Raw genomic sequence first — 26,753 nt, 5'->3', positions numbered from 1 at the left:
GGTAGTTCTCTTCTTCAGCCTCTTGGATATTCTCTTTTTTTTTTTTTTTTGAAGCCCTCTGTGTGTTCCAAACCTCCCGTTCCGCTGTGAGAGCCTGCAAACATGTGGTTTTTCCCTCTTTGTCACCTGGGTGTGCAGCCCTGGCGTTCCAGCTGGCTGTTCCACACCTYGGTGTCCTTGCACAGCCACTGCACACATCTCCAAAACCTCACTCCTGTTTCTTTTGGCTGGAATAAACAGCAAACCCCCCATCCAGAGCYGGTGAAAGGCAATGGAAAAACCTTCCTTGCGTCAAATCGACGCCTTCCTTTCCAAACTGAAAGCCCTTGGCAGACATGGATGGRCTGAGCTGTGCAGCTCAGCTATGGCTCGCTGTCAGCTGTTATTGCCATCACACCAGTGAGGGAATGGGAAAGGAAGAAAACTTAACTGGTGTAGCTTGCTGGGGAGACCTGGATGAGCCAGCCCATCCCAATCTCTTGTGACAGCTGCCAGCCCCCAAACCAGGGTGCTTGGAGCCTCCAGGCTCTGCCAGGAGTTCCTGCCATGCTCTGGCTCCACAACCATGGGCACAGACTGTCACCTGTTGTCCCCAGCGCCTCTTGTTCGCCATCAAACCATGTCTGGGTGCATCTTTTCTTGGGGCATTGCCATGAATAACCCTTTACAAGCTCTGTGGACACAGTCCCTGGCCTGCTTTGCCTCACAGCTCACATGAAACCTGTAAGACTGTGCTTGTCTCCTCTCGTATCRTTTCAGTGTTTTAATTGCATGAACTGGAAGCTGCTGCTCCAGTKCTTGGTGGGGGAACTTCACAAGGCTTTAATCATTTGCTAAAAAGCTTTCAGGCTGCATTACCATCTCTTGGCTCTGTGTAATGGAGAGCCTGTGAGTTGAGAAACCTTCAGAGGAGTAACTCAGTCTCTGGTTCGGGTAATCCAGAGCTGCCACAGCTTTTCCTGGCGAGGGCAGGAAGCAGTGAAGCAAAGTGGAGCCCTATGGGATGCTGGCAGGAGCTTGGCAGCCTGTGACCAGCTCCTGCAAGGCTCTGTGCTGGCTCTGAGCTCCTCGTGGTGCTCTCCTGGTCACCCCAAGTGCCAGCTTCTCCTCCTGGAAAGTGCCCAGTGGGGATGGCTCAGCCAGCAGCTCTGCGGTGTCAGCTTTCTGTGGTTTAGGGCTTGCAGAGGTGAGAGGTGATGCTCCCACCCTACCCAAGGGACAGCAAGAGATGGCATGTGGGGTAAAGGCTGCTGGATGATCTRCTGGCCCCAGAGGAGGAGCACAGCTGAGGACTGGTGGTTCATAGCACAGAGGAGATGATGGATGGGAAGTGCACAAGGGACTGGTCTGCTGAAGGCCAGAGGAGAGAAGACACCCATTATCTGCCCGTGTTGGGAATCACCGACCAGCGATGGGCACTGGATGGGCACACGGGAGTGGACACAGCCCAGCTCAGCCCTGCCTGTCTGCCAGCCCTGCCCACGGGGTGGCTTTGGAGCCCTGGTGGGTTGAGGACCCTGTCCCAGGGCCGTGTGCCACCCCAGGACTGGCCTGGAGCTCACACCAGCACACAGAGGAGTTCTGTGCCTCGCATCGGGCACCCGCTGTGCCGGGAACGTGACTGCAGGGAGGTGATGGCTAATTGCTGCAGCGAGTCAAGGACTGTTTAAGCAGCTAATTAATTCCTCCTAATCAGCCCTTGATCTGTTGAAAACTGCATGGCATTATCTCCTCTGCTGCAACACCTTGATAATTCCTGTCTGAATGGCCTTCACGGAGAACATATTTAAATAAACTCAATAGAGATTTCAGACAGATAGCAACTATAATTACCAGCTTGTACAAATTAAAACCGTGGTTTGTTCTGTTCTTTTTCTCCTGCCTTCGCTGCCCAGAGCTCCTGCTAATCATGTTCCTGCTGCCAGTGGCACGCAGGTCCCTGGGGCGTTTCCTGCACATGCCTTTGGAAAGCCTGTGCCTGGTGCTGGGGTGGGCTGATGTGGCTGCACATGGGCACATGCCAGCCTGGAGCGGTGTCATTCCTGTGCCACGGGCTCATTGTTGTCCTGTGAGCTGAAGAAATAGCCCCCCCTCTTGGGGCTGCCTTGCAGGATCCTCCCCAAGACCAGCCCCTCCTAAGGTTTGCAGCTTCCTGGAAATGTAGATTTTTTCTCACCTAGGAGGGACACACACACTCACACAAAGCGATGCAGGTTTTCAGCGTGGCCACAGTGTTCACCTGGTGCTGTTGGTGCTTCCCTTTGGCACTGGGCTGTCTGCACTGAGTGCTGCTGGCTGCAGCAGGGCTCCAGCGCCAAGTTAGGAAGGATAAGGTTCATTTCACACTCATTTCCTCCATGGCCTCTTGGGACAGCCAGAAAAGCTGGGACAGCCAGAAAAGCTGGCTCCTCTGGCATTTAGCAAAGGTCAGCCAGCCCCAGTGCTGGCATTTCCATTGCAGCCAGCTCTGCTTGCCTGCCTGCTCCTGGGAGCACCACAGACAGGGTCTGGGTGCTCAGGTAAATCTTCTTCCTCCCTGATGTTAGAGAAATGTAATAGCTGTGAGCAATTCCAGCATCAGAGCAGTGACAGCGAGCAGAGAATGTCCTTATGCTTTAATGAGGCATTACAGGGAATCAGAAAGGAAAAACTGATTTTTAGTAATGGGAGCAGCTCGATGCYTCTGCTCTCTGTGGGTGAAATGAGGGTAATATCAGGTTCCCTGCTCTTTCAGCAGGTCATGAACCAGCTGGGTCTTGTCTTTCCCGGTGGGAGAGGCTCACATGGAGTCACCTAAGCCCAGAGTCAGGGATTCTCCTGCCCCAGAATCCCAYAGGAGAACTAATCCCCATGGCTGGCCTAGGAACGGTCAGACTGAGGGAGAAATTTATTCTGTTGGAAGAAATTCTTTACTGTGAGGATGGTGAGGCCCTGGTTCAGGCTGCCCAGAGGAGCTGTGGCTGCCTCACCCCTGGGAGTGTCCAAGGCCAGGCTGGACAAGGCAGGGGGGTGGAATGAGATGAGTTCAAGGTYCCTTCCAACCCAAACCTCTCCATGATTCCATAAAAAATAATTTACTCAGTTTGGCTTTGTCTGAAGGCTTTTATTGAGTTGGGGCTGGATCATCCTTGTATCCAGGCGTGCCCTGTGCATATGCATCCTATTGGGACTAGGACTCAAATGTACCCTGAAGAGCTCATTGTTCTTCCTTGTGACTTTTCATGGAATTTCTGACTTCTGGAGCCCTCAGCAGGTTGCTTCCTGGGATAGGGCAAATTTTTTCATGCCTTTTTCCAAACCAGATTTCGACACTGAATGTCTTCATACCAACTGTTTGTTCAGGGCAAGAACATCCCAAGAAATGTGCAGAGCATCTCCCCAGGTGGATGATGGTCCAGGATTTTGCAGAACGTGGACCCAGCCTCTCTAYCCCACTCCCTTCAACCCTCCAGTGCCTCAGTTTCCCTTGTTTTGAAGGGAGCTGCTAATCCATCCCAGCCTCCCAGGAATGCCACAAGGTTAAATTCACAAGTTCCTGCACATTTTCCTTTGGGTACCATGGTGATGGGGCGATGTGAGGACATAAAATGACTCGATTTACATCGAGATGCAAGGTGTCCCTTTGTCCTGAGCCTTTGGGCTATCTGGTTTCGTTGCCCATCTCTGGGACGAGCCAGATATAGCAATGGAGTCACATGAAACAGCACAAAGGCTTCAATTCAGAGCTGGGGCTGAGCAATTAAAATGTAGCATGTTCAGAAGGCAGCTTCCCTGGATGGCAGACAAAAAGAATCAATTTCCTTCAAACAAATACTAAATATTAATGAGAGGCCATGGTCTGCCATGCACACAGAGCTGGAAAGAGCGTTTCCCGTTGATCACTGCGGAGGCAGGTTCGTGAGATGAAATTGCTTTTTGAATGGATTTTTGTGGCCTTTCTCAGGGTGGCTCGTGGTTTGACTGCCTGGAAAAGAAAAGGAAACTCAGAGCATTTTCATTTTCCATCAGGGCAGGCACTGGGGATGTGTCCTGGTGCTTTCATTTTTGTTTACGCACTTGCCCGAGTGGTTGGGGAAATGGCTCGGATCAGTTGCGTAGAAATCAGCCCCAAATTTACGTCTAGAAGGAAGCAATTCCCTGGGAACATCAGGCAGCTGAGCCTGCCCCTGGAACGGCCTGCCAAAGGCAGAACATGGGACCCAAGAGCATCCCCAGCTTTGCAGCCACATCCGCTCGTTGATTTATTTCAATAACGAGCAGTGGGGGAAACATTAAAAAAATTACTTGCAGCCCTCACCAAGTATCCTAAAGTGAAAGCAGAGTGTTGGGASCTTTGGAAAAGGATTTTTTTTTCTATTGCTTTGACCCTTGGGTAAGTCAGGAAACTTTGCATTAACTCCAGTTCCAAACTTGGAGTTGGAAGAAAAATAAAAATGCTCCTCTCCCTCCCTCCCTKTCCAGGACACACAGCCCTGATGTGGGGCTTTTCTTGCCCCTGGTCAGCACAGCCTCAGCTGGGAGGGCAGACAGCACACTGGGAATGGCTGCAGCCTCCTGGGAATCTGCTGGTCTCAGCCATGGAGGATGCTGGAAGCATTTTGCATCCGTCACGCAGTAAATAATAACGCGCCGGCTCACGGTTTTATAAAACCATTAAGGCAGCTGCGTAGCCGTGGGTCGATCGAGTGCTAATATTAGCTGGAAATGACTAAAATTAGAAAATTAGAACCAAGCCAGAACTAATTAGTTGTTCAAGGAATAGAACCAGAACCGGAACTAATTAATTGTTACTGAAATATCGCCGCGGGGCCCGGTGGGTGCCGCTGCTTCCAGCCCGGCGCTCTGCTCAGGATGGCTCCTGTGTGGGCTCAAAAATGAGCCTGGGGTCCCATCCGAAGGCTGTGACAGCTAAATAAGAGCTGGCAYCTCAGTCCCAGCTGTGTGAGGCAGCACGAACTGGGCTGTGCTGGGAGCAATCCCTTCACAGCCGCAGCAACTGCTGCCTGAAGGGCTCCGAAACGCATCCCCTCATCCCGGCATCACCGCCCAGATGTGCCTTTCTAAAGGTGAGGGTGATCACTGCGACCACCTCCATGGCTCCCAGTGGCACACCAGCCCTTCCCTGTGATCCCAGCAGCCCTGCCTTCCCCTTCAGCTCTGGCTCTGCTGCTGCTGAGATGCTCTTCAAAGCTCCCCGAGTGAGCCGGGAGCTGCCATCCATGCAAACGCCGCCAGAATAATTTCCAGGGAATTAGGAAGCTGGTAGAGATAACTGGCACGTGGCTGCATTTTTCCATCTGTGACTCAATCACCTGGTGGTCACTTCTTTTTACTTTCCAAAGGTGGTAATGCACCTTATATTTCTTTTTCCACTCTCTCAGCATTCAAACAGCGGCTCCGATTTTAGCAGCAGYGTGACGCACGGTGTTTTAAATTCAATTTAGAATACAAACTATTTATACCAGCCAGAAAAAGGCAGTGAAGCAGCTCTCTCTGTCATGAGTGGATTTGTAATTTCAGAGCAATCATTGCATAACTAATTGAATCAGCTCTCAGCATGTGAAATCAGTGCCCCTGCTTATCAGAGGTTTTCATCGTTCCCCCCTCCTGAAGCCAGCAGTCCCCCTCCACCAGCAGCACTTTGTGCTTCTGCATCAGYCTGGGAAGAAAGCGAGACCTGCAAAGCTGCCTTTTTCTGCTCAAATTGAGCCAATAAATTACCAAATACATTCAGAGCAGATGAAGAGCTGGGTTGCAGGTGCCCCCAAAAGCTGCCCAGGCTCCATGCGAGGGAGTGAAGTGCATTTGAAGCTAATCAAGTGCCAGCCATGTCTGAGAAGCAAATTGGTGCCGAGATGTTCTGCTGACTCCCACTTCCTGCTTCATTGCCCAGGTGTGCTCTCTGTCCTTGGCTGGAATTTCGGGTCTGATGTCTGATCCAAACCTCCGGTTTGGCGCCTGAAAACAGAGCCTAAGAGGGGTGATAAATATAGCRACGGCTTTCTGAGGGATGCAGGAAAGGTAGAGAACAAAGCAGCAGTGAGGGTTTTCATCAGCTGGGAGTGCTGGGCTTGGATTTGGTGGCTGGGTGGATCTGCTCCTGCGAATTTTGGGAGCAGCTCCAGCCAGCTGCGTGCAGCAGCCTCCCAGGGTGAGAGGTCCTCTCCTCATCTGTGGGGAGGTTTGGGCAGGGGCCCATCAACATCTGCAGAACAGGGAGCTGAAGGTGGGAGCCAGGGAAAAGTGTGGTGTGGAGGATGGTAACGCCTCCCYGGGGATGTGTGGATGTGCTGTGTGTGGCTGTGTGAGTCCTGGGCTGGGATGGGTGAGGAGGGCCAGCTAAACCTCAGTGGCTGCCACTGCTAAGGAAGGCTAAGCTGGTTCAGCTGGTACAAGTAGAAGCAAGGCTGGCAAGTGTTGTCTTGGAGAAGCTCGAGGGAGGGCTTTGCAAACTTTTCTGGATGTGCAGAGGGAGGGGTTGTACCTGCCAGGTGTAATCTCTGAGACTGGATGTGGGAGATGACACAGCCCAGAAAATGAGAGCTGAGCATCCCTGTGTTACATCCCCTGCTCAGGGATTTGTTTTCCTTCCAGGAGGGCAATATTAGGATCCATGTCAGGGGCCTTTCATTTTTGGTCAGGGGACGGCCCTAGCAATGCTCTCAGCCTTGTTGGACACATGCCCAAGCCTCATATAACCCAAAACTGATGTGTAGGGTGTTTTTGGAGGTTTTTCCCCCATGAAGCTGTGCTTTGATCCTACTGGCTGACCTCATGTGCAGGGGCACATGCAATGCAAGCAGGGTCTGGCAGAGGTGGGAGAAGGAGCTGCCATGCCCAGCCTTGGTTCAGCCACATCCCATCGGTGGCCTCCGCTTGTTTCTCACACAAAGCCACTCAGACAAAACGTCCTGAGTGTGCAAGGCCAAGGCTGTGGGATTTGTACTCCTGGGGCAGCGTGTTCCAGGCACCCCAACCACCCACTTTGTTTTGCCTTGTCTCTCCAGGTAGCCAGATGGGAGCACAAAACACGAGCGCTCAGCCAAGTGTTCGGCTCTGCCCGTGCTGCCTGTTACTGCCTGGGCGCTGTGATCCTGCTGCTCAACTGTGTGAGGAGCCACTGGTAAGGAGCTCATCCTGCTGCTGTGTGCCCATGGGGAGGAATGCCCCTGCAGAGTGGGGGGAAAGAGGGAYGTTTGCTCAGAGGTGTTAAATCCGGCCCCAATGTATCGCTTTTCCACGGCTGGGTAACTTCAGGCAGCGGCAGATTTATTCCAGGATTTGTAATAAAGATGAGGAATGCAGCAGCATGGCCAAACCCATCAGTTTCACCAGTTGTTAAGTGTCACAGTTTTCCTTGCTCTGCTCCCTGGGGATGTTTTCCCCTCTCCTATGAGCAGCCCAGGTGACAGGAGGGCTGTTTACTCAGAATGGATCAAGTGTAACGGCAGAATTTTTTAATTTTCTTGCGAAGATCACAAACAAAATTAAAGCTGCTTTTAAGAAGCCGCAGTTTCCTGTGCAGAAGAGCAGGATTACCTGTGCACTTAACAAACAGTCTCTTGAAGCTCTTATCTGCTATCTCTAAACACAACCTGTGCTGGCTAATAGTACAGTATGACTGATACACCATACTCCATGGGAATATGTCCTTTAACGTTCCYAGTGCAGCAGAGAGGTTTTACTGCAGAAGATTTCCTCAATGCCAGCAATTTATCTGCGATCTGGTAGGCTTTATCTCCACCGCTGTTAGGAGAGACAGACTCACTAAATTCCCAGATTCAATTATACCAGGGTCAGAGCTAATGGGTTGTTTAGTACCCTGGGTAATTTCCCAGGCGAAGAGTTCTCAGGTTAGAATTTGCACATGTATTTAARAGCTCTGCTTTCCTGGAAATGACACCAGGACCTGCCCTTGCCCTTGTGTTTGTCCCAGCTACTGCTGATGGCAGAAACTGAAAGAAAGCTTGCAGTGAATGAGGCTGTAATCGAATGCAGAGGGCATGTATGTGTGCTGCTGATGCCTTAGTGACACAGCGGGCTTGGATTTTGCTGGGGAATGTCTAGACAGGTCTCTTGCACAAATTACAGTCACTTGTTGTCTGGGAAGCAATGCAAAGCCATGTCCTTGCCTTTAATTAAAAGCTTGGCTGGTGGAGGGACAATCTCCATTCCCTGCGGTCCTGCTGGCTCCTGGGTCAGCGAGACTCAGGGTCACAACAAGGCACCGAGGGGGAGCTGCTGGGAGAGCCCAAATGGCCTCGTGTGTGCTGTCCCTGTGTCACTCTTCACCCCTGGGAGCCCTACCAGGGCTGGCTCTGCGCTGTCATGAGCCTCTCAGGGCTGTGGGACTCACTGAGTTTGGCTCCTTTTCCCAAAGGAAGCAGCAGGATTAATCCAAGGGGGTGGAAGAGCCCCATTTGGACTTTGGGTTTGGAGGAGAGGCTCTAGAATAGGGCAGCTCAGCCCCAGCAGAACACAGGTGACCTGCCAGCCCACCTGATGGGCCAAAGCCTTTCAGAGGATTGCARTAGGAAATTTATTGTGCCCAGATGTTTCCATACAGCTGCATTATTCCCTCCCCTTTCCTTGGAGCTGAAGTTGGCCTGAGTGATGGCCAGCAGGCTTTGGATGCTGTTCAGGCGAGGCAAACCCTTAATTGTGGGAAGTATGGGGTCCTTTAAGGGTCACCATCAGGGCAGCAGCTGCTGGAGTTGTCCCCAAACACACCTGAGAGACTCACTGCCTCCATTCCCAGCTCAGAGAGCCCTCCAGGGTTGCCCAAGGCTCATTCTCCAGCCTGGAGAGCTTTTTCTGCCTGAGAAGGATTCCTGCTGCCCCTCACCCTCGCATGGCCATGCCAGCCAGGTCCAACCCAGGGATCTCTGACCAGAGGGGCTTCATGTGACACTGTCACTGTCATCTCAGTGACCACTGATGCTGCCAGAGACATTTCTCACCTGCTCTTGCTATTTTGCTTTTCCCTTTATTTTATTCTCTGAATCACTTGTGCTGGAGCAGGTTTTCTGCTCCTCAGCCCCTCRGAATCAATCCTTGCACAGCAGCCAGGGTTGCTCGTGCAGAGCGTGAGGGCTGCTGATAGCGAGCAAAAAGGCAGCCTCAGGGGTCTTTCCACCCCCAGTGCTGTAATCCAGCCTTTACAACTCCTCTCTTCCTGCTCTGGGGACTTGTTACGTGGGTGGGGGCTGCCAGGGAGCGGTGAAGAGCCCAGGGGATGTTTCTTTTGGTTTTAAAAGCCTGCTTCCTTTTTGCAGCTGAATTTTTGAAAGGCTCCAAGCTGGGGGCGGAGGAGGGGAGGGCAGAGCAGACAGAACTTTGGGAGCGGGTTGGCATTTTGGCTGACAGCACTTGGGAGCTGGAATGTGTGTCTGCTTCACCACCCTCCCCACACTGAATCTGTGCTTGGCCTTTCCTCAGCCCAGCACCCTGATGCTCTCGTGCCAGAGCATCAGCTCTCAGCTCCAAAAGGATACCTTGCGTGTAARAGGAGGGATGTCTTTGTGCTCAATTAAGCAATTAGATGCTTCCCAGCTCCCAGCTTCATTATCAGCCTTGGCTTGCTATCCAGAGTGACCTGTGACCAGGGGGGACCTGCTTAGTCAAGTGCACAAGACAAGCATCCTTAATTGCTTTGGTGCAATGATTATTTTCATTACAGCAGTTTCTTTCTGTAAGAAGCAAGGAACTTCCATCACAGAGGCTCTTATCTGTGAAAACAATTCCTGAACTTTTGAACTATCAGCACTGCGTGCAGTTTGTGACTGTTATCTGTGTGACATGGGACGTGACAACCTTCTGTGTCCTCCAGACTCGCATCCGGTGCCGCTCTCTCCTCCCTCACCACGTTTTTGGCATCTTTCCCTGCCTCAGTTTATTCACAATCAGCCACTGGCACTGCCTCCAAACCTCCTGCATTGCCTTGGGCACACCCTGGCACGTTCCCCACCCTTGGGCAGGTGCCCAGGGAGCTTCTGAACTTCCCATCTGGCGGGTCTGGGGATGTTTGCCTGAGCTGAAAAGCAGCACCCAGGTGCACAGCCAGACTGGGGGGGCTGCAGGGAGTTGGGGTACCCAGGGCTGGGGTGGCTCAGTGGGAGCRAGTCCTGCAGAGGCTGTGCCAGCAATGCTGTTGGTGGCATCGTGCTGCAGGCTGKCATCAAGTCCTGCGTTGATGCCACACCCCTCCTCTGCGGATTTCTCTCATGGAGCTGATGCTTCCAAGAAATAAACCCACCTTGGATGGGATTTTGCCTGGAAAAGGTGTTGTTTGTCATTGCTGGGTAGGGCCTCTCACCTTGCGCTCAGTCCTGTTTAATTTTGTGAGCTGGCACCATAAATGAATGTGCTGTAAATGGCATCAATCCCACAACCCAGTGGCCCTGTGTGCAGAACTGACCAAGTTTGATAACGGGARTCGAGCTTGGCCTGGCAGAGCTGATGCCCCCTCTGAGCCACAGTGCCAGAAATCTGTAAAGGCTGTTCGGGAAAAGCCCCAGGGAGCCAACAGCACCTCCTGCCCACAGCATCCAGGCGAGGAAACCACACAGCTCCGATGTGAAACCGGGGGAGAAGCTGCCACAGCCCCCAGCTGACCTAAATAACACACACACCCCAGTGCTGTCAGGAAAGCAAAGTCATTATTGGCAAAAGAAGCTGTGAGGATGATGAGCAGGCTGACAATTGCCAGCGGTATCGGCAGGACGATTTCAGTGCTGTTGAGGTTGCTGTTTTCAAATGAATGAGATCTTTTGTTGCAGCGTGTGCTGCTGGGCACCACCGGATGGTTTTTATCCCCGTTGCCCCCTTTAGCCAAGAGGAACAAAACCTCAGGCATGGGGGACAGGGCAGCATCCCACACAGTGACTGTGGCACCTTGCAGTGGTGGCCACTGTCACCAAAACCCTGGCTGCCCGTACCACTGCTGCGTCCTGCTGGCCCTTGGCCCAATTCTGCTCCAATTGTGCTCATCAGCCCCAGTTTCAAGGCTGATTTTTGGGATCAGTCAAAGGGAGCACTGCWGGGCTGCTCCCTGCAGCGACCCAGTTTGCTGGACGAGGTCTTTGTCCTCCTTTGGAGGAGAGGGATAACAAAATACACTTGGTGGGGGCCACYGAGAGATGGCCCCTGCAAGACCTAGAAAGCTCAGCTTCTCCTTTTGTACAATATTCCCAGGGYTTCTTCCTGCTCCATGTGGCCTTTGGGGTTGCAATTTGGACTGTGGCTTGTTATGTTTTCTSGTTGTATAAATGAGCACCTGATGTGCCAACCTGGCTGCACATCCCGTCCRTGTCCCAGYCAGAGGATCTTCTGCTTTCCCTCGYTCCCACTTCCTTCCTGTGAACCCACTGCAGAACCACTTTGAGTGGTTTTCCAGTTCATGTGGTTTATTATGTGGTAGATGGARAGAGGAGAGATTCAAACTAGATACAAGGAAGAAATTTTTTATGAGGAAGTGTTTTATGTGGAAACACAGGTTGCCCAGAGAAGCTGTGGCTGCCACATCCCTGGAAGTGTCCAAGGCAAGRTTGGATGGGGCTTGGAGCAACCTGGGATAGGGGAAGGTGTCCCTGCCYRTGGCAGGAGGTGGGACTGGATGARATTTAAGGGTCCTTCCAACCCAAACCATTCTGGGATTCCCATGGAGCTTTGATAAGATTTCTGAGTGTCTGAGAAAGTGCCTCTCTGTTTTTGGGAAGGGTGGGCAGAACAATGCCTGCTGTCCTGGCTGCTTCCATCCTGCCAGGAATTAGCCAAATCTGCCAGTTTGGCTGGAGCAGGGTTAATGGATTTGGGCTTTTCCCAGTTGGAGTGTGTTTGCTTCTGTCATCACTCTTCAMACTGGCAACTGTGGGGAGATGTCAGGGGAAGCCCCATTTCCCCATTTTCCTTTTGCCAAAGCTGGAGGCACCGCTCAGGCCCCCCCTTGGGGACAGCCATCCTCATGACAGCAGCCAGGGATGTGATCAAAGTAGGTCGCAGCCTCTCCACCCTCCCCTGTGCTGGGAGAGAGGGATGGATAGATGCTCCTCACCATGGCAATCGCTCCGCTCGGCACAGAAGCAATTCCAGGTACTGGGACAAAGCCTGGCTCTAATTGATGTCCTCTTGGGCGCCGAGCTGCGCCGCTGCCTTGTCGTGAGCCTGAAATAAAYGCTGTCACCAACGTGACTCAGAGGCACATGGAGGAAGGGACTGGTTTCATGACAGACCGAAATGTGTCGTGTTTCAGAGGCTCCCTAGCAAGGGAAATGCCCAAAACCTTGTCCTTCCCTGCCAGGGAGGGTGAAACACAGCCAAGGAGGCTCCCTCRCCATCAAGGAGCAGTCGTGGATGCCGGAATAATTGATGGCTCCGTGCTGCTTGTCATGGCCCAGCGTCATAAATGCTTAAAAGGTTTATTTACCAATTCTGAAAACTCCTGAGCGCATCATGTTTAATGCAAATAGAGAGTGTGTTTAGGAAGATAGAAACCATTCCTAGAGGGAAAGGCAGTCCATTATCTCCGTGCAAACACCTCCCTCTCTAGCTGTAAGCCAAACAGCAGGGAATGAGCAAGACATGCTGATGAGAATAACTAATGCAGGCCTATCCGACCATGGAAAGGAAGGATGGGATCACCTGGAGCAGGAGAGGCAGCTCTGCCAAAGCAAACCACACCATGTGCTGGCTGCAAAACTTCCAGTGCTCATCCCCAGCCAAGCAGTTCATGCTCTTGCAGCCGCCTTTATTCTGTGTTTTGAGACAGAGTCAGGTCACCAGGATCAGATAGAGGAGCCCCACAGATGTGAGAGTGTGAATCCAGCTCACCCAGAGCAGGAAGGAAGAAGCTCTGAGGGCTTTGCTTTTGCTGTATCTCTTTCTGCTTTGCCATCTCTTTGCCMAGGTCTGGGATCCAAGTGGCTTCCAGCTCAACACTGCTGTCCCAGATTTGCCTYCCTGGGGATCAGCAAATTGCTGTAAAATCCTTCCTGGTGCTGCTGCCCTCTGGGTAGGTTCTGGTTGGATGTGGAGCCAAACYCTCACACTGTGAAAGGCACATCCTCCTCTGTGTGAGTGAAGAGCTGCAGAGCATCCCCAGGGATGTCACGGTGAGCTTTGGGTGCACAGCCAGGCCAGGATTCCTCAGGCAGAAAGGCMCATCCCTGCAGGGAGATTGTTTTCCTCCCAAACCCAAGCAGTGCTGGTAGCAGGGAAAAGGATTTTTTGGCTTCCTCGTAGAGGAGACTTGTGTCATTTAAAAACAAACAGAGATGATGCAAAGGGATGTGCAGCTGCTGCTGCTTCACGGTGCAGCCAGATTTGMGTCTTCCCATCAGAAATGATTTTAAGCTAAGCCAGAGTGAGCCTGGTGAGCCCAGGGAGCTGTGCTGGGCACTGGAGGAGGGCCAGCCCTGGGGACCGTGCCTGCATCGCCTGGGGCCACGCTGTTGTTCCTCTGTCTGTGCTTGGCTCCCGGGAAAAGGAATTTCCCTGTAATTTCCAGTGTAAATCACCCAGACACTGTGGTTTTGCTCACTTCTGAGCATGTTACATTAATTCCGTGTTTTGTTTCCTAGCTCCAGTCCAAAGTGATGATTAAATGTCTTGCTCTGGAGTCATAAAAACTCATTAACATTAGAAAGCCTAGCAGGAACAAACTCCAAAGAGAACCAAAAAATATCATCCAGGTCCCTAAACCATGGAGTTTAAGTATTRTCCTGGCCTTGCTTGCAGCATGAGCTTGCCATCAAGCCTTTGAAAGATGTGTTTCCAGCCGCCTGGCCTTCAGCCACGCAGGCAGRACTGTCTCTCTCAGCTTTTATTTGGGCAACAGAGAAAATCCAGGGGTTAGCAGGGCTTAGGGAAGGTGGCCACCAGGGAAATAAAACTATCCCAAGCCCTGCAGGTAGCATTATGGAATCACTTTCCAGCTGAGGAGCCCAGATTTGTGGGCAGGAACAGCTCTCCTGGCCCTGGCAGTGGTGGCCAGAGGCGTGGGAGAGCTGTTATTGCACTTGAATTTTAGCCTCCAGGGTGCTCATTAAAAAAAGGCTCCAAGTTTCCTACCTCATGTGTCAACAACATGTGGAGAAACACTGTGTGGAGCTCTGCGGGTCTGTTATCTCCTCTGGTGTTATTAATGGTGTTTTTTTAATCACGGCATCGTCTCCTTTGCCGTGGCGCGTTTGTGTCGGAGCCGTGCGCTGTGCCGAGCGCTGCTCTGGGCAGAGCTCAGAGGGCTGAAGGGAGGGGTCACCGTTATTCTGATCACAATCGAGTATTTAGAAGGTCAGACCCGAAATGCCTGGCCCAGCCTGGAACGGAGGAGCTGTGTTCGCACTCGAAAACGCCTCGTCTCTYGTATTTTCCTCTCGCCGTTCCAATCCTCCCCCTGGCTGTCAGGCTCCAGCCGTGAATCACTCCTGGGCACGTGGCTAACACATGAACGCTGCAAAATATTTTGATGGAAGGGAACGGGGGTGGGAGCACGAGATAATTCAGCCAATTGTTCCCAGCCCTTCGAGTTCTGTGCCGAGGCATYGCAGCCTCCAACATTTGCAAGGGCGTCTGTCCCAGAGCTCTCAGTCATGAKGAAAACTGGGATTTGGTGAATAAGGCAAAGCTCTGGATATCACAAGTCAGTGGGGTTGGTATTTCCAGGAGTGAGCGAGRGTTGTGAGTTGGAATAGCTGCCCCAGATCAAGCCCTGCCTGCTCACAGCCTTCAGCTGATTGCTTTTCCCTTTGGGAGGTTGAGTAAGAAAAGGGATCTGGAGAAGGGACCTGCTCAGYAGGTTCCTCTCCCAAAGCTCCACTGGCTGATATTGGCTTTTAACAGCCTTTGTTGTCTCTCCAACAGCTTCACAGAAGCCATGAAGAGCCAGCCGAGGCTGGAGGGCTGGGACTACCACTGGACCTATTACTCAGGCTTGGCCATCTCGGCTGTAGGGACCTTGTTTGTCATCTCCAGTTTCTTAGCACTGGGATTCACCGGGACGTTCCTAGGTAAGCGCTGAGAATCCAACGGCTTTCCCAGAAATTGCGTGAAATCCTCACAGGGATCTCTTGCTAGGGCAGAGTCCTGTAGGAATTTCTTTGTCCTTGCCTTCCGGGCTGTTAGATTTGTCATTGTGATAGCMGAGCATGATGCAGCCCGGCTGTTACCTCAGTTACCTCGCCTGGAGAGGACACAGTGGCTTTACACAGCGAATCCCATCTCCTCCAGCGYTGAGCCTGGAGGTTTGGAGCATCTGCCATCCCAAAAACCCTCCAGAAAAAGGGACCCCAAGCTCAGGACCCCACGAGTGGCACCAGCACTGCGGTGTGAGCTGTCCAGCACCCACCTGCTTGTCACACGTGCTGAGGCAGGGTGTTGTTTGCTCTTCCCTCTGCAATAAACCTGATGTTCGTTGACAGATCCTTTTATCTGCCRCTTTATAGCAGAAGGCATTTTCCACTGTGCCTGCTTTCACATTTAGAGCGTAATTCTGCTGGTGTTGTTGACTTTAAAAACATGCCAGTATGTGTGGAATTCATAAAAATAAAGCAGAGACAGGAACAATAAATATCCAAGGAAAGGGGCAGCTCCTGCTGGCTGAAATAATCACAGTCCCAGCTTTGACACCTCATTTAGGCTGTGCTTTTGCAAGTGCTTTACAAACCAAATTCAATTAGCTCCTGTGGCGTCGCTAGGAAGAAGAGAGGGACGTAATAAGCCTTCCTGGTTTCAAGTGGAGTTGCAAAGAAATGTGTCGAGTTGGCCAAAATCCCGCTGCCAGAAATAGAGCTCAGCACTCCCAAACATGTGCCCTCACCCTCCGTGTGCAGCCTCGCTCCTGGCTCGCTGTCACACACCTGTCCCTCAGCTGGCGGGCACCAGCATCCTCCAAAATCACCCACAKCCCCCTGGAGTGATGCTGTGCCCGTGGAGACATGTCCAGAGAGGCCAGGCACAGGAGTACCCGTCAGCAAGAGCTGCCTGAGCGCTCCTGAAGTTCAGCCAGATCTGGACTTGTTTACGTAAATCCTGATTCATCCGACCAGGAGGATCYGCTGGACTTGAACCGCTGGGAAAAAGCAAACAAGTGAGTCAGGCTCAGCGTAAGAGGTGAGAGGGCCCCGTCCCTCGGATCTGTGTCCCCCAGAGGCAGGGAAGAGGTGGGTGTTAGTGGTCCATAAAAGGCATTTCTGCTCCATCCTCTCTGCTGGGCAGGCTCTCCCTGCGCCGGTGCCCTGGGCTGACACGGCAGGGACCGGCTCCTCCGCCAGCAGGGCGTGCTGGGCACCAGGGCAGCGCTGAGTCRGGGTGGGGACATGCCAGGACCGTGTGCTAATGCAGCCAGAGTGGCTCAGGAGCTCTGAACACTGAGGGATGGCCCAGCTGGAGCCCCCAGAGGATCCAACCTTGCACTGGTGATGGCTTCTCCACTCCATGAGTGCAGGTCAGCAGACTCTTACTGGAGATGTCCCACAGCGTGGTTTGTTACTCAGCCATGGGGAAGGCGATGGGTCTGCAGGTCTCTGAGGATCTCATGGGGGATATTTCCTTGCTCAGGACTCACTTGGGACTGGTACTTCCAAYATCTGTGCAGGATTTTAGTGCTGCACTGGCGCTGCTGGAGGAACAAGGACTGCAGGCAGCRAAGGGCAAGGAGGGGCATCCAGCTTCTCACTGTCAGCATCTGAGCTCAAGAGAAGTTTTCAGAGAGCATCTGACACACAGGCACTTCAAAAATTTCGGGGCTGTATTTGACCCTTCCTTTGTGGGTTTTCCTACAGCAGTGAGGGCTGAACAGGCAGGGCACAGGGTGCCTGTTGTATTCCTTCCTTACAGCACATTTAGGTTTTGGAGCAGCTGCAGAACACTTTGTCTCTCTGGTGTGGCTAACTGGTGCAGTGGGAGCTGTGAGTCACCCTCTCCAGCAAGCCTGGCTGTGCCACCCCATCTCCAGCACRGCAGCACCAGCTCCAGGTGCTGTTGGAGCAGCTGGACACGGCCCCTCTCCCTGCCAGAGCCATCCCTGGTGCCTTCACTGGAATTCAGGCAGCACTTCAGCACCCTCACTGTTTGCTGTTTCCCAAAAACAYGGGGATGAGGGTTTGGATTCTCAAGGCTGAGAGCATGAAGAGGCTGCTCTGCCTATTATCTCTCTCAAGCCCCAGTGACGTTTCTTCCAGCACTGACCAAGATTTCAGGTCAATCTGACTCCACCAAAGKCTGTTACTGGGCTGGAGAGGCTGGYRGCTCTCYGGGGTGAAGCAGAGATGGTGCTTYAGCCCAGCTYAGGYTCCAGGGGTGCTGGGRGMCCTTTCAGAGTGCACARAATGGCTTTTTACTGTGTGATCCCACCCTGTGCAGTGAGATGGCTGCACCATCCAGCAAAAAATAGCTCAGATGAGATGGCAAAGTCCCTCAGCTGGRCAAGGAGCTGATTCCTGATTCGAGKGCTCAGYAAAGGCACAGGAGATGCCCAGGTGCACACCCACAAGGCACAGTCCTTCCCCATAGCACCTCTCTGAACATAAAAACATACAAAACCACCTCTCTGGTGGTCATGTTCATTGACCTGTGCAGGTTTAGAGGCAGAGATTACGTTGGAAAAGCTCCTGGAGAGCTGCCTGTGTGCTCCTGCTCATGGGGAGCCTGCCTGGAGGGTTCCACAGCCCCACCAGTGCTGGGCACAGATAAGCCCCTGCCAACCCCATGGAGCCAGGGCTCTGTGTGAACCTCCTCAGTGCCATTTGGGGGGTGAGGTGCTCAGTGGCGAGGGTGGGCAGGGGATAATGAAGCATTTTGACACATAAGAAAGCACAGGAACGGGCTGTGGCAGGGGGGTGAYGCGTTCTTCCTACCAGAACAATCTCAGAGATGTATTGCCAAGTAACTGTGAGAACATATAGTATGAATACAAGGCAATTATCTCACTTAGTGGCCTGTAGTTAAAGCCCAAAAGCATTGTGTAATTGGGCAGGGGCTGTTTATCCTTAGAAATAAATGTTTTAGCACCATGTGGGGTCAAAGAAATTACACTGCGATCCAGGTAATAATAATAACCTTGAATAGTTTGCACTCCTGTAATGCCTTTCATCTGGATTTGTGAGCACTTTCTCACCATACATTAATCCTCACCACCCTCTGTGCTCCAAGAAAGACTGATGTTATGATCGGTGCACAATAGCACCGGGAGGGACGGAGGAGACCGGCCCAAGGTCAGGGAACGGGCTGGCAGAAGGGCTGGGAACACAACCCGGGGTGGTGGCAGTGCTCTGGCTGCTCCTCAGGGTCACTGCTTGTCCTGTGCAGTGGACATGGAGCATGGATCCTACAGGGGACAGAAGGGAGCAGAGCTGGRGAAGGGTTTGGAGCAGCTGAGGGAGCTGGGAAAGGGGCTCAGGAGGGATCTTGTGGCTCTGCACAACTCCCTGACAGGAGGAGACAGCCAAGTGAAAGTCAGGCTCGCTGGAAAAAAGGGGCAGGACAAGAGGAAATGGCCTCAGGTTGCAGCAGGGGATGTTTAGATGTGATGTCAGGAAAAAATCCTTCACTAAAGGGGTTGCCAAGCCCTGGCACAGCTGCCCAGGGCAGTGGTGGAGTCACCACTCCTGGAGGGATTTAAAAGTCGTGTAGATGTTGCCCCTTGTGAGAATCAGAGTTCTGCATCCTGGCCCTTTGCCCCCACAAAACGTTGCTCACGAGCTGCACATCTCCTCGTCATTTCTTTTCCAAGCTCCTTTCAGGAGGGGGAAGGATTACTGCGAGGTGGATGGGGGGAGCTGSTTGGATGCTGACAGTTCTGAAAGCTTTCCTCGTTACAGATGACAATCACCCATTATCATCGTCATCGTGCCGATAACTGAGCGTTTCGTAGGCAGACGTGCTATTTTCTGGAATTCGGAGAAATTCTCTGAACTATGAGATAAGGGTGACATTGTGGATGAGGGCATTTGGTCGTGATGGTCATGATTATAACAGCTCCAAACGCCATCACACGGCTCTGGGCTCATTTTCACATTAAAYGGATTTGATCCCATGCACTTGCTTCCTCGTGGAGTGGCGCCTGACAGGCGATTTTACAAATTAGAAAAGCAGAATTAAACAGTTGGGACCTCGAGAGCCRCGTCCTGATGAGGGATGCAGCTGCCATGACCTCACTGCCATGCAGGAATCTTTCTCGTGGGCAAAGAGCCCTTCCTGGAAAAGCTGATAGACACAGAATAAACAACCAATTTATTTGTTGATGTTTTCTCAGGCTGGAAGTCGGTGCTGAAACYCTTTTGCAGGGATGCCCTGTGGCACAGGGAGGGTATCAGTGTGCCAAACCCCCCTGTGACTCCCAGGCTCATGGAGCCTCACCAGAAGCTCTCTGCTTGCTCTTAGGTGATTACTTTGGCATCCTGATGGAGGAAAAAGTGACCAGCTTCCCCTTCAGCGTCCTGGATAATCCCATGTACTGGGGCAGCACAGCCATCTACCTGGGCTGGTCCCTCATGTGAGTACGTGCCCCTATAAACACCTCCGGTTTGTAGGGGGAATGTGGGGTCTGTTGGCAGGGAATGAGGCTGCACTGTGGACCAAAAATGGCAAAAAGATGTGCCCTCTGYGATRGCARAGAAAGYRCCACAAACCCTGACTTCTGGCTCCYTGKCTATTTTTGTGCGTGGAAAATCTTGTGCTGTCTTGAGACACTCGCAGCGTTCATCGTAGAAAAATAAATCACTGTGGAGAGGAGGCATCAGCAAACACTCTGCGGCTGAACCAGGTCCTTGGCAGGCTGTGCACGTGGAAAAATCAACAGTCCGGGCCAAATTCATGCGGGGTGTCACTCTGCAGGGGCAGGGCACTGAGGCTGGGGAGCAGTGTGACCCTGCAATTACTCTGAAAAAAGCAAAACGAGCCAAGCCACCCTTTCCCCCAGCGAACGGTGATAACACTTCCGAAACACTCCTCGTGTGAYACAACAGAGCTTAATAGCCTGCTTAGGAGGAAATGAATAGGCTGTAATTTAGCAGCAAATGAGCAATATACTCTATTCACTGTAACAAGTTTGATGTGGTTTTCATTTAATATCACATTTTATTTATTTGCCCAGGAGGAAAAAAAAAAAAAAACAACCAAAAATCCTTGCTGTGTTACTTCAGAAGCCTGTGGAGTGTTGCAAGCCGTTATCACTGGGTGTTTTGCACTGGTGCTCCTGACTGTGACCACCTCTCCTCTGCTTGGGTGGGAAAATGAAGTGCTTTGCCACTTTGTGGTCATTTTTTTCAGCCATGTGTGCAGCCCCTGGTAATAAGTAAAGCTGATGGTTTCTCTCCTGTCTCCAGTGAGCCTTGCTGCTGTTCATTCTGCCCTTGCAATCCCCTTTAGTGCTGTCTGGGTTCCCTGTGTGGGGCTGTGTCCCTGGCAGAGCCACGGTGCTGGATGGGGTTTAAATCCCAGGAAATGGTGCAGAGGGAGGAAATGCCGGGCAGGAGAGCTGCCCACAAGGTTGGCAAAAGCACCAGGGAAACGTGGATATTGCTGGGGAAAGTGGGGCAGAGCTGGGGGCAGGAGGAGTCCCCCYCACACCACACCATGACCCCCACAGCAGCACAGAAAGAGCAATTTGACCAGGAGTAATGAAAAATATATTTTTATTTGTTTTAAGATCAGCATCAAACTATTTCCTAAAACCTTTGCACAATCCACTGAACCCTCCTGAGCTGTTTCWGTCGAAGAATCCCTTCTTCATCCTTCTCACTGTGAACTTCCACCACAATTCTGGGSAAGAGCAGCTCCAAGCAGCAGTGATTGCCTCCTTTTTCTCGTTAAAAGGCTGCCACCATTAAGGCCGGCGAGGCGTGACAAATAATTGCAGTGAACAAATTACTGGAGCTGTGCAAAGTGGCACCAAGACACCGCCCACCTGCCTGGGGGAGGCTCAGCACAGCCCTTCTCACCGTGGTTTTTGGCTGTTTCTCTTCCCTGGGATCTCAGTTCATATAATCACAGAGTCATTCAGGTTGGAAAAGAATTTTAAGATCATTGAGTCCAACCATTAACCCAGCACTGCCGTGTTCACCACTAAAATGTGTCCCCAAGTGCCACATTTACATGGTTTTTAGAGTCCTCCATGGATGGGGACTCCACCACTGCCCTGAGCAGCTGTGCCAGGGCTGGGCAGCTCTTCCAGGGAAGAAATTTTCCCCATATCTAACTTAAACTTCCTGTGGGGCAGCTTGGGGCCATTTCCTCTTTTCCTGCTGCTTGTATCCCTGGCTCCACTCTCCTGGCAGGGAGTTGGAGAGAGTGAGAAGGTTCCCCCTGAACCTCTTTTCCCTCCAGGCTGAGCCCCCCAGCTCACCCAGCTGTTCCTGGTGCTCCAGACCCATCCCCAGCTCTGGACATTCTCTTTTGGCTGATTTTTTGGGAGGTCCCAGGGCTTTCAGAAGATGTCAGGTGTCTGCCATCAGGCCAGGGATGATGTCCTGCCTCTGTGGCAGCAGGAGGGATCCTGGAGGAATCCGGCCAGAACTAAAACACTGGGCACATTTTGTCCTCTCTTATGCATCAYACTCCATATCATGGCATCAGAGCCCAAAGGATTGATCCATTTTCATCCAAAAGGGATGAAAACACATCATACAAACCAGCTGTCCTCTGACTCCAGCCTTAAAAGCATCAAGTGGGGTGACAACCCACAGCCATGGGGAGCTGCAGCAAGGCTGGGGACAGACAGATTTCCTACCCCAAAAAAATGTCCTGCCAGGAAAACAAAACCTTCCTGACTGATTCATCATCACTGCTACAATGAGATGTGGCCCAAAATGTAGGTCAAACTCGTAAGAGGAGGGGAACAGTTCACCCAAATGCTGCTCATCACCTGTGCCGAGCAGCCTGGTTTCTCCCACAAGACAAATGGAGCATTCACCACGTGGGGACAGCTTTGTGTRCCTCTGGTAGGGAAGTGTTCTAACTCACAGCAACAGGCTGGGTAAATCAGAGCTGGAGCTGCAGCCAAATGATGCAATTAGAGGTCTTGCTGTCAACAAACAATCATGTAAATTTGTTCTCTCTGATAGGAATCAAGGAGACATGACTAAGCATGTAATAGCAGGGGGTTGGGAGAGAAAGAAGTTACCCGAAGCTTCCTAATGAGGGAAGGAGTTATTASAGAATGAGAACAGTGAAAAGGTGGGGATTTGTGGGTGCCTCTCCAGGAACTGCTGAGGCCAGGTGGTACCCAAAAGTGGCTTCAGTGAGAGGTTTAGGTAGTTCAACCTCTCTTTGCAGGTGTGTTTTCCCAGCAGYACAAATCACCTTGCATATCCTTTTATAAGGATAAACATCCTTATGAAATCACAGAATGGTTTGAGTTGGAAGAATCCTTAAAGCTTATCTTAATTGTCCCCCTTAAYTAGGACACTGGTGATTGCCTTTAACTGCTGGTGGCAGCTCAGCTCTGAAGGGGATGAGAGCTGGCTGTTAGCAAATAAAGTATTTAGGGGCTYCTTGGTGAGGAGATGTGCAAGGCCAGGCTGGACAGGGTTTGGAGCAGGCTGGGATGGCTGAAGGTGTCCCTGCCCATGGCACAGGGTGGGATGAGGTGAGCTTTGAGATCCTTTCCAATCAGAACCATTCTGTGATTTTACAGTTCTGTGACATCTCTCTRTAGAGCGGGAGGTGATGAGGGTTTTTGGTCCCAATGCTTTGCCCTAAAAGGATCAGCCATCTCCATGGTATCCACAGCTTTGTCATCTCTCCCCATGAGCAGTGAGGAGCGGTGGGTGGCATCAGTCCCCTGTGCCATGCCTGGTGACATCTCGCTGGAAGACCCACTGCTGAAACATTTTGAAATGGGTGCAAAAGTGAGCCAAGCCCCCAGCACCCAGCCCTGATGGAGCACCCACCCCAGCACCCTTCCCAGGGCAGGAATGGACCTTCCCAACCCATTCCATCCCAATCTCTGCACGGGCTGAGCCCCCTCTTGGGTGTGTASGGTGCCCTGCACTGCTCTGTCTGCCTGGTGTCCCCTGTACCCTGGGTGGCCCATCTTTTTGGGACATSAGGCATTTCCCTCAGAGCATGGGCTGGGAGCTGCAGCCATATGTCAGCAGCTGCTCAGCCCTTTAAACATCCCTATAATCTCAGGATTTACCATCAAAGCAGGAGCTCTCACGGCAGAGACGTGCAGGGATCAGACTTAAAAGAAGTCGCCGAGTAGGCTGGGGAAGAGCCTTTGCCAAGTAACATCTGTCTAAGACAGTTAACATTAAGCACAAAAAAAAAAAAAAAAAAAACCCAAACCTTTTGTTCGCTTCTGTTTAATGAGGGAGCGGGAGCTCTGTGCAGCCCCAGTGTCTCATTTCACTTTCTCAGCCAGGTCTTGCATAAGCCCATGTACTTACCTGATCTTTCCCTTCTCTTTCAAAACAGGCACGCCAGCCCAGCTGGCCTTTTGCTGACAGCTGTAGTGGCAATTTCCTACACAATCGCTGTGCTGTAYGAGGGGTGAGTAGCTGTGCAGAACTGGAGAGCTTCTAATTATTTCTACCAGCTTTAACTCCCGAGGTTTCAGAGAACTGCACAAATAGAGATGGGTTTTTTTCCAATTAATTCCGCGGGGAAGAAGGAAAACAGAGGATTATTTTTCAATTGTTCTGGTAATGGGCAGATGCCWCTCTGAAACTATTTGCCGAGTTCTAGGAACATTTGTGCATTTTTAAATTTTCATCATTTTTTTTCCATTTGGGTGCCGGATTCTGCCTCTAGAAGAACAATAAGGAAGGCAGTGAGAGGACTCATTGTGTCTTCAGAAGAGCCCCTACAAGAAGCACTTGCATTTTGTAGCTCCTTGGATGGGCTTCTCTGCTGTTTTGCACCACAATAGGCCAGCCAGGAGCACAGGATGGAGCAGCACAAAATAACTCCCAGAAGTAGCAGTTGTGCTTGAGCAGTGAAAGGTCTTTTGTGTTTTTGAGGGAGGAGGAGATGCAGAGAGGCACAGTATGGGTGTGGGCACAGGGATGGTCCTGGCTGGAAGCAGCTGTAGCTGCTCCTCAATCCAGAGAGGCTGAAACCAGGATTGCCACGGTGCAGGAATAGTCAGGCTGTGCCAGGACAGATTTTCTGGGCCTAAAAGAGAGCACTCAGTAATCTTGATTTTAATTCTTGCTACCTCCTTTTGCCTCTGTGTTTTGTCTCTGCCCCCTCTCTCCCCAAACTGTCATCCTTTCATCTGCAGGCCTTTCACAGAGGAGATCTATCGGCAGAAGCAGAAGGGGGTGAAGAGCAAATAACCCCAGGTACGTTTGCTGATGGGCATTTCAGGGGCTGCTTGGCTGGGCTCCCCCACCCGTGAGCACCCCTGCCTTCCCTGGCTCCTCCAGAGCCCTTCCCACACTTCTCAAAGCTCCAAACCTCTGCAAACTCCCAGGCAGAGGCTTTTCACAGCAGCGGTTGTGTCCGCCTCTTGGCACCCGACCAGCAGCCCCCAAATTGTTTTGATTATACACTTGAGAATCAGTGCGAGGGAAAATTGATGGGAAGCTTCGAGGCTCCCGGCTTAGTCTGAATCAGGCAGGAAAAAAACAACTCTTGGCCGTGGCAGTTGCTCCAGGGAATGGCAGGGATGGTGTGAGAGGGCATGTGTGCCTGCTCATCCCTCARGGAAATTGGGCATCCCTGCTCCAGCTGCTCCTTGCTTGAGCCAGGAACACTTCTGCTACTGGGCACACCCTAAAAACTCAGCCCAGGATTGTTTGAGGGGCCAAAGGTTTCTGCAAAAGCACAACTCCTGGCCAGGCTCCTTTCCAGGGGGTTCTTTGCCATCCTGGARCTCCCAGTGCAAGTTCCTGCTGGTTGTTGGAGAGTTGGGACAGTCCCACAGCACTGCTGAGGGTTTGKCAGTGCCATCACTGCTGCTCTGACAGAGATGCTGTGACACTGGTGAGGTCCCCAATGGACTCCTGTCCCTTTGCCTTTTGCAGAGCACTGCCTCGGCTACCTCGTGCYTCTCCGGGCCCCAAACTGTCCGATTTGCCCGTTTTCCTACTGAGATGTATCCTARTAATTAGCCCAGCAACCCTTAATGAGCCGACTGAGCTCCCTGCAGCACTGGAAGTRACCAGAGGAACGGCCTGAGCGTGGTGACAGCTCCTTGCCACTGTCCATGGGAGATGAAGGTTCCTGTCCCCAGGTCCCTGTCCGGGTCCTGATGCTCCCCCGGGAATTGCACAGCGTGGGACCTCCCTCCCACACCGATTATTGGAGATCTGCAGGGAAAAAGRAATTCCCTTTGGACTGGAGGGAAAGCAGAGTGATGATGGAGGCACCGGGGGCCTTTCATGAGTGAGCTGTGAGCCTGTGGAAGCACCAACTCCTCGAGATCATCTCCTGGAAGCTGATCCTGGAGAACATCCCGAGGTGCTGCCCAAGAGCCATGGGAAGCAGAAAAACTCGGATGCAGCAACGGAGAGGGCTCGGGAGCCTTGAGGATTCAAACACAGAGGGGAAACTGCTGCAAACTCAACAGCAGCAAAACCTGCTGCAAACCCAACAACCAACCCCCTCTTTTTTTGGGAAAGGAACCTCCCCATCCAGAGCTGCAGTTTCCCACCTGTGCAGAGCCCTGCAGCATCTGCACCATTGCAAAGGCTCCGAGAAAAGTGACTGAAAAGCRCAGAAATGTGAATGTACCACCTAAACCACAGCCCAGGGGGTGGAGGGATGGCAGCTGCCCCATGGAGAAGACCCAGGGGAGGAGTCAATCCCTTTCCACACCTTGCCCTGGATGGATTCCACCCTTGGCCATGTGGATGGTCCAACCCCTCCTTTTCCCTGGTGCCCACTTTAGGGTCTTGCTGCCTTTCCCACCACCCAGTGCCTTCCAGCTGTTTTTCACTGCCCTGCAGGGCCAGTGGGAGAGGGGAAAGGAAAGGTTTGTTTCTGTCTCCACGCTGTGCAGCAGCCGGGAATGGATCTGCCCCTCCGCCCCTCCCACCAGCCTCAACAAGTCCCAAAACTGCCCAGTGCTGGATCCTGCACTGATCAGAAAGATTCCAGAGGTGATGCTCCAGTCCCAGGCTCTGTTTTTACAGATTCCCAGAACAATTTGAGAAATAAACTGTGAGTGACCAAGCAAGCAGGTGCTGAAGAAGGGAGCTGCGCTGCTGGCACTGGATGGCACAGCCACACCTCAGCATCACATCATCCCCTCCACAGAGGGTCCTCCCTCTTCTCAGTGTCACCTCCATGAAACGGTTCCATTTCCTTTTGCTTTTGCACGCTGTAATTAATTCACCCTCCGGGCATCGCTCAGCAGGAATTAAACGTGTTGGTCTCTTTTCAGCCCGGCCTCCATTTCCTCCGGAAGGGCTCACGAATGCCCGTGTTTGTGTTTCATCACTTTAGAACCATTACACACAGATTTATTTTTTTATTGCCATCTCAGCCACCTTCCCCTCAAAGATTTGGGCATAGTATTTTATTTTTAGATAAGTTTCCACATCCCCTTCACAGCTAATGTTTATAGATGGAGGCTAAACCGGCCCAGTACCCATAGCAACCATCGAGGGAGAGGATACATTGCATTATTCAGACAATTTATGTCAGAGTTGCCAGTCCTGGCTCAAAGTCTCTGATGTCAATAAACTTGGATTTGTTGATAAGTTAAATCAGTATTTACTGAACAGGCACGTGCTCTTTCGGGAAGAATTATTCCTAATGAGAGCACAGCGAGGGCTGTTTTTGTACTGTCTCATTCCCGGCCTGGGGAC

General features: G+C 51.9%; 1 protein-coding gene across 3 annotated transcripts in view; it reads left to right on the top strand.

The window, feature by feature from the left end:
• Positions 1-26,325, top strand: part of PEMT (phosphatidylethanolamine N-methyltransferase) — a 123,168-nt gene extending 96,843 nt beyond the window's left edge. For all 3 annotated transcript variants that reach the window (XM_057381314.1, XM_057381312.1, XM_057381313.1), the window contains exons 3-8: positions 7,008-7,123; positions 14,860-15,005; positions 19,378-19,489; positions 23,413-23,487; positions 24,221-24,281; positions 24,966-26,325. In XM_057381314.1, the coding sequence (XP_057237297.1) occupies positions 7,008-7,123; positions 14,860-15,005; positions 19,378-19,489; positions 23,413-23,487; positions 24,221-24,275 (504 nt within the window). In that variant the 3' untranslated portion in view covers positions 24,276-24,281; positions 24,966-26,325. The remainder of the gene's footprint in view (positions 1-7,007; positions 7,124-14,859; positions 15,006-19,377; positions 19,490-23,412; positions 23,488-24,220; positions 24,282-24,965) is intronic.
• Positions 26,326-26,753: the final 428 nt, after the last annotated feature.

Source organism: Malurus melanocephalus, unplaced genomic scaffold, assembly GCF_030028575.1.
Source record: "Malurus melanocephalus ecotype Western Australia unplaced genomic scaffold, MMel_1.1 scaffold_504, whole genome shotgun sequence".
Lineage (NCBI taxonomy): Eukaryota > Metazoa > Chordata > Aves > Passeriformes > Maluridae > Malurus > Malurus melanocephalus.
Note: the sequence above shows the minus strand (reverse complement) of the source record. Positions and strands in the feature narration are given on the sequence as shown.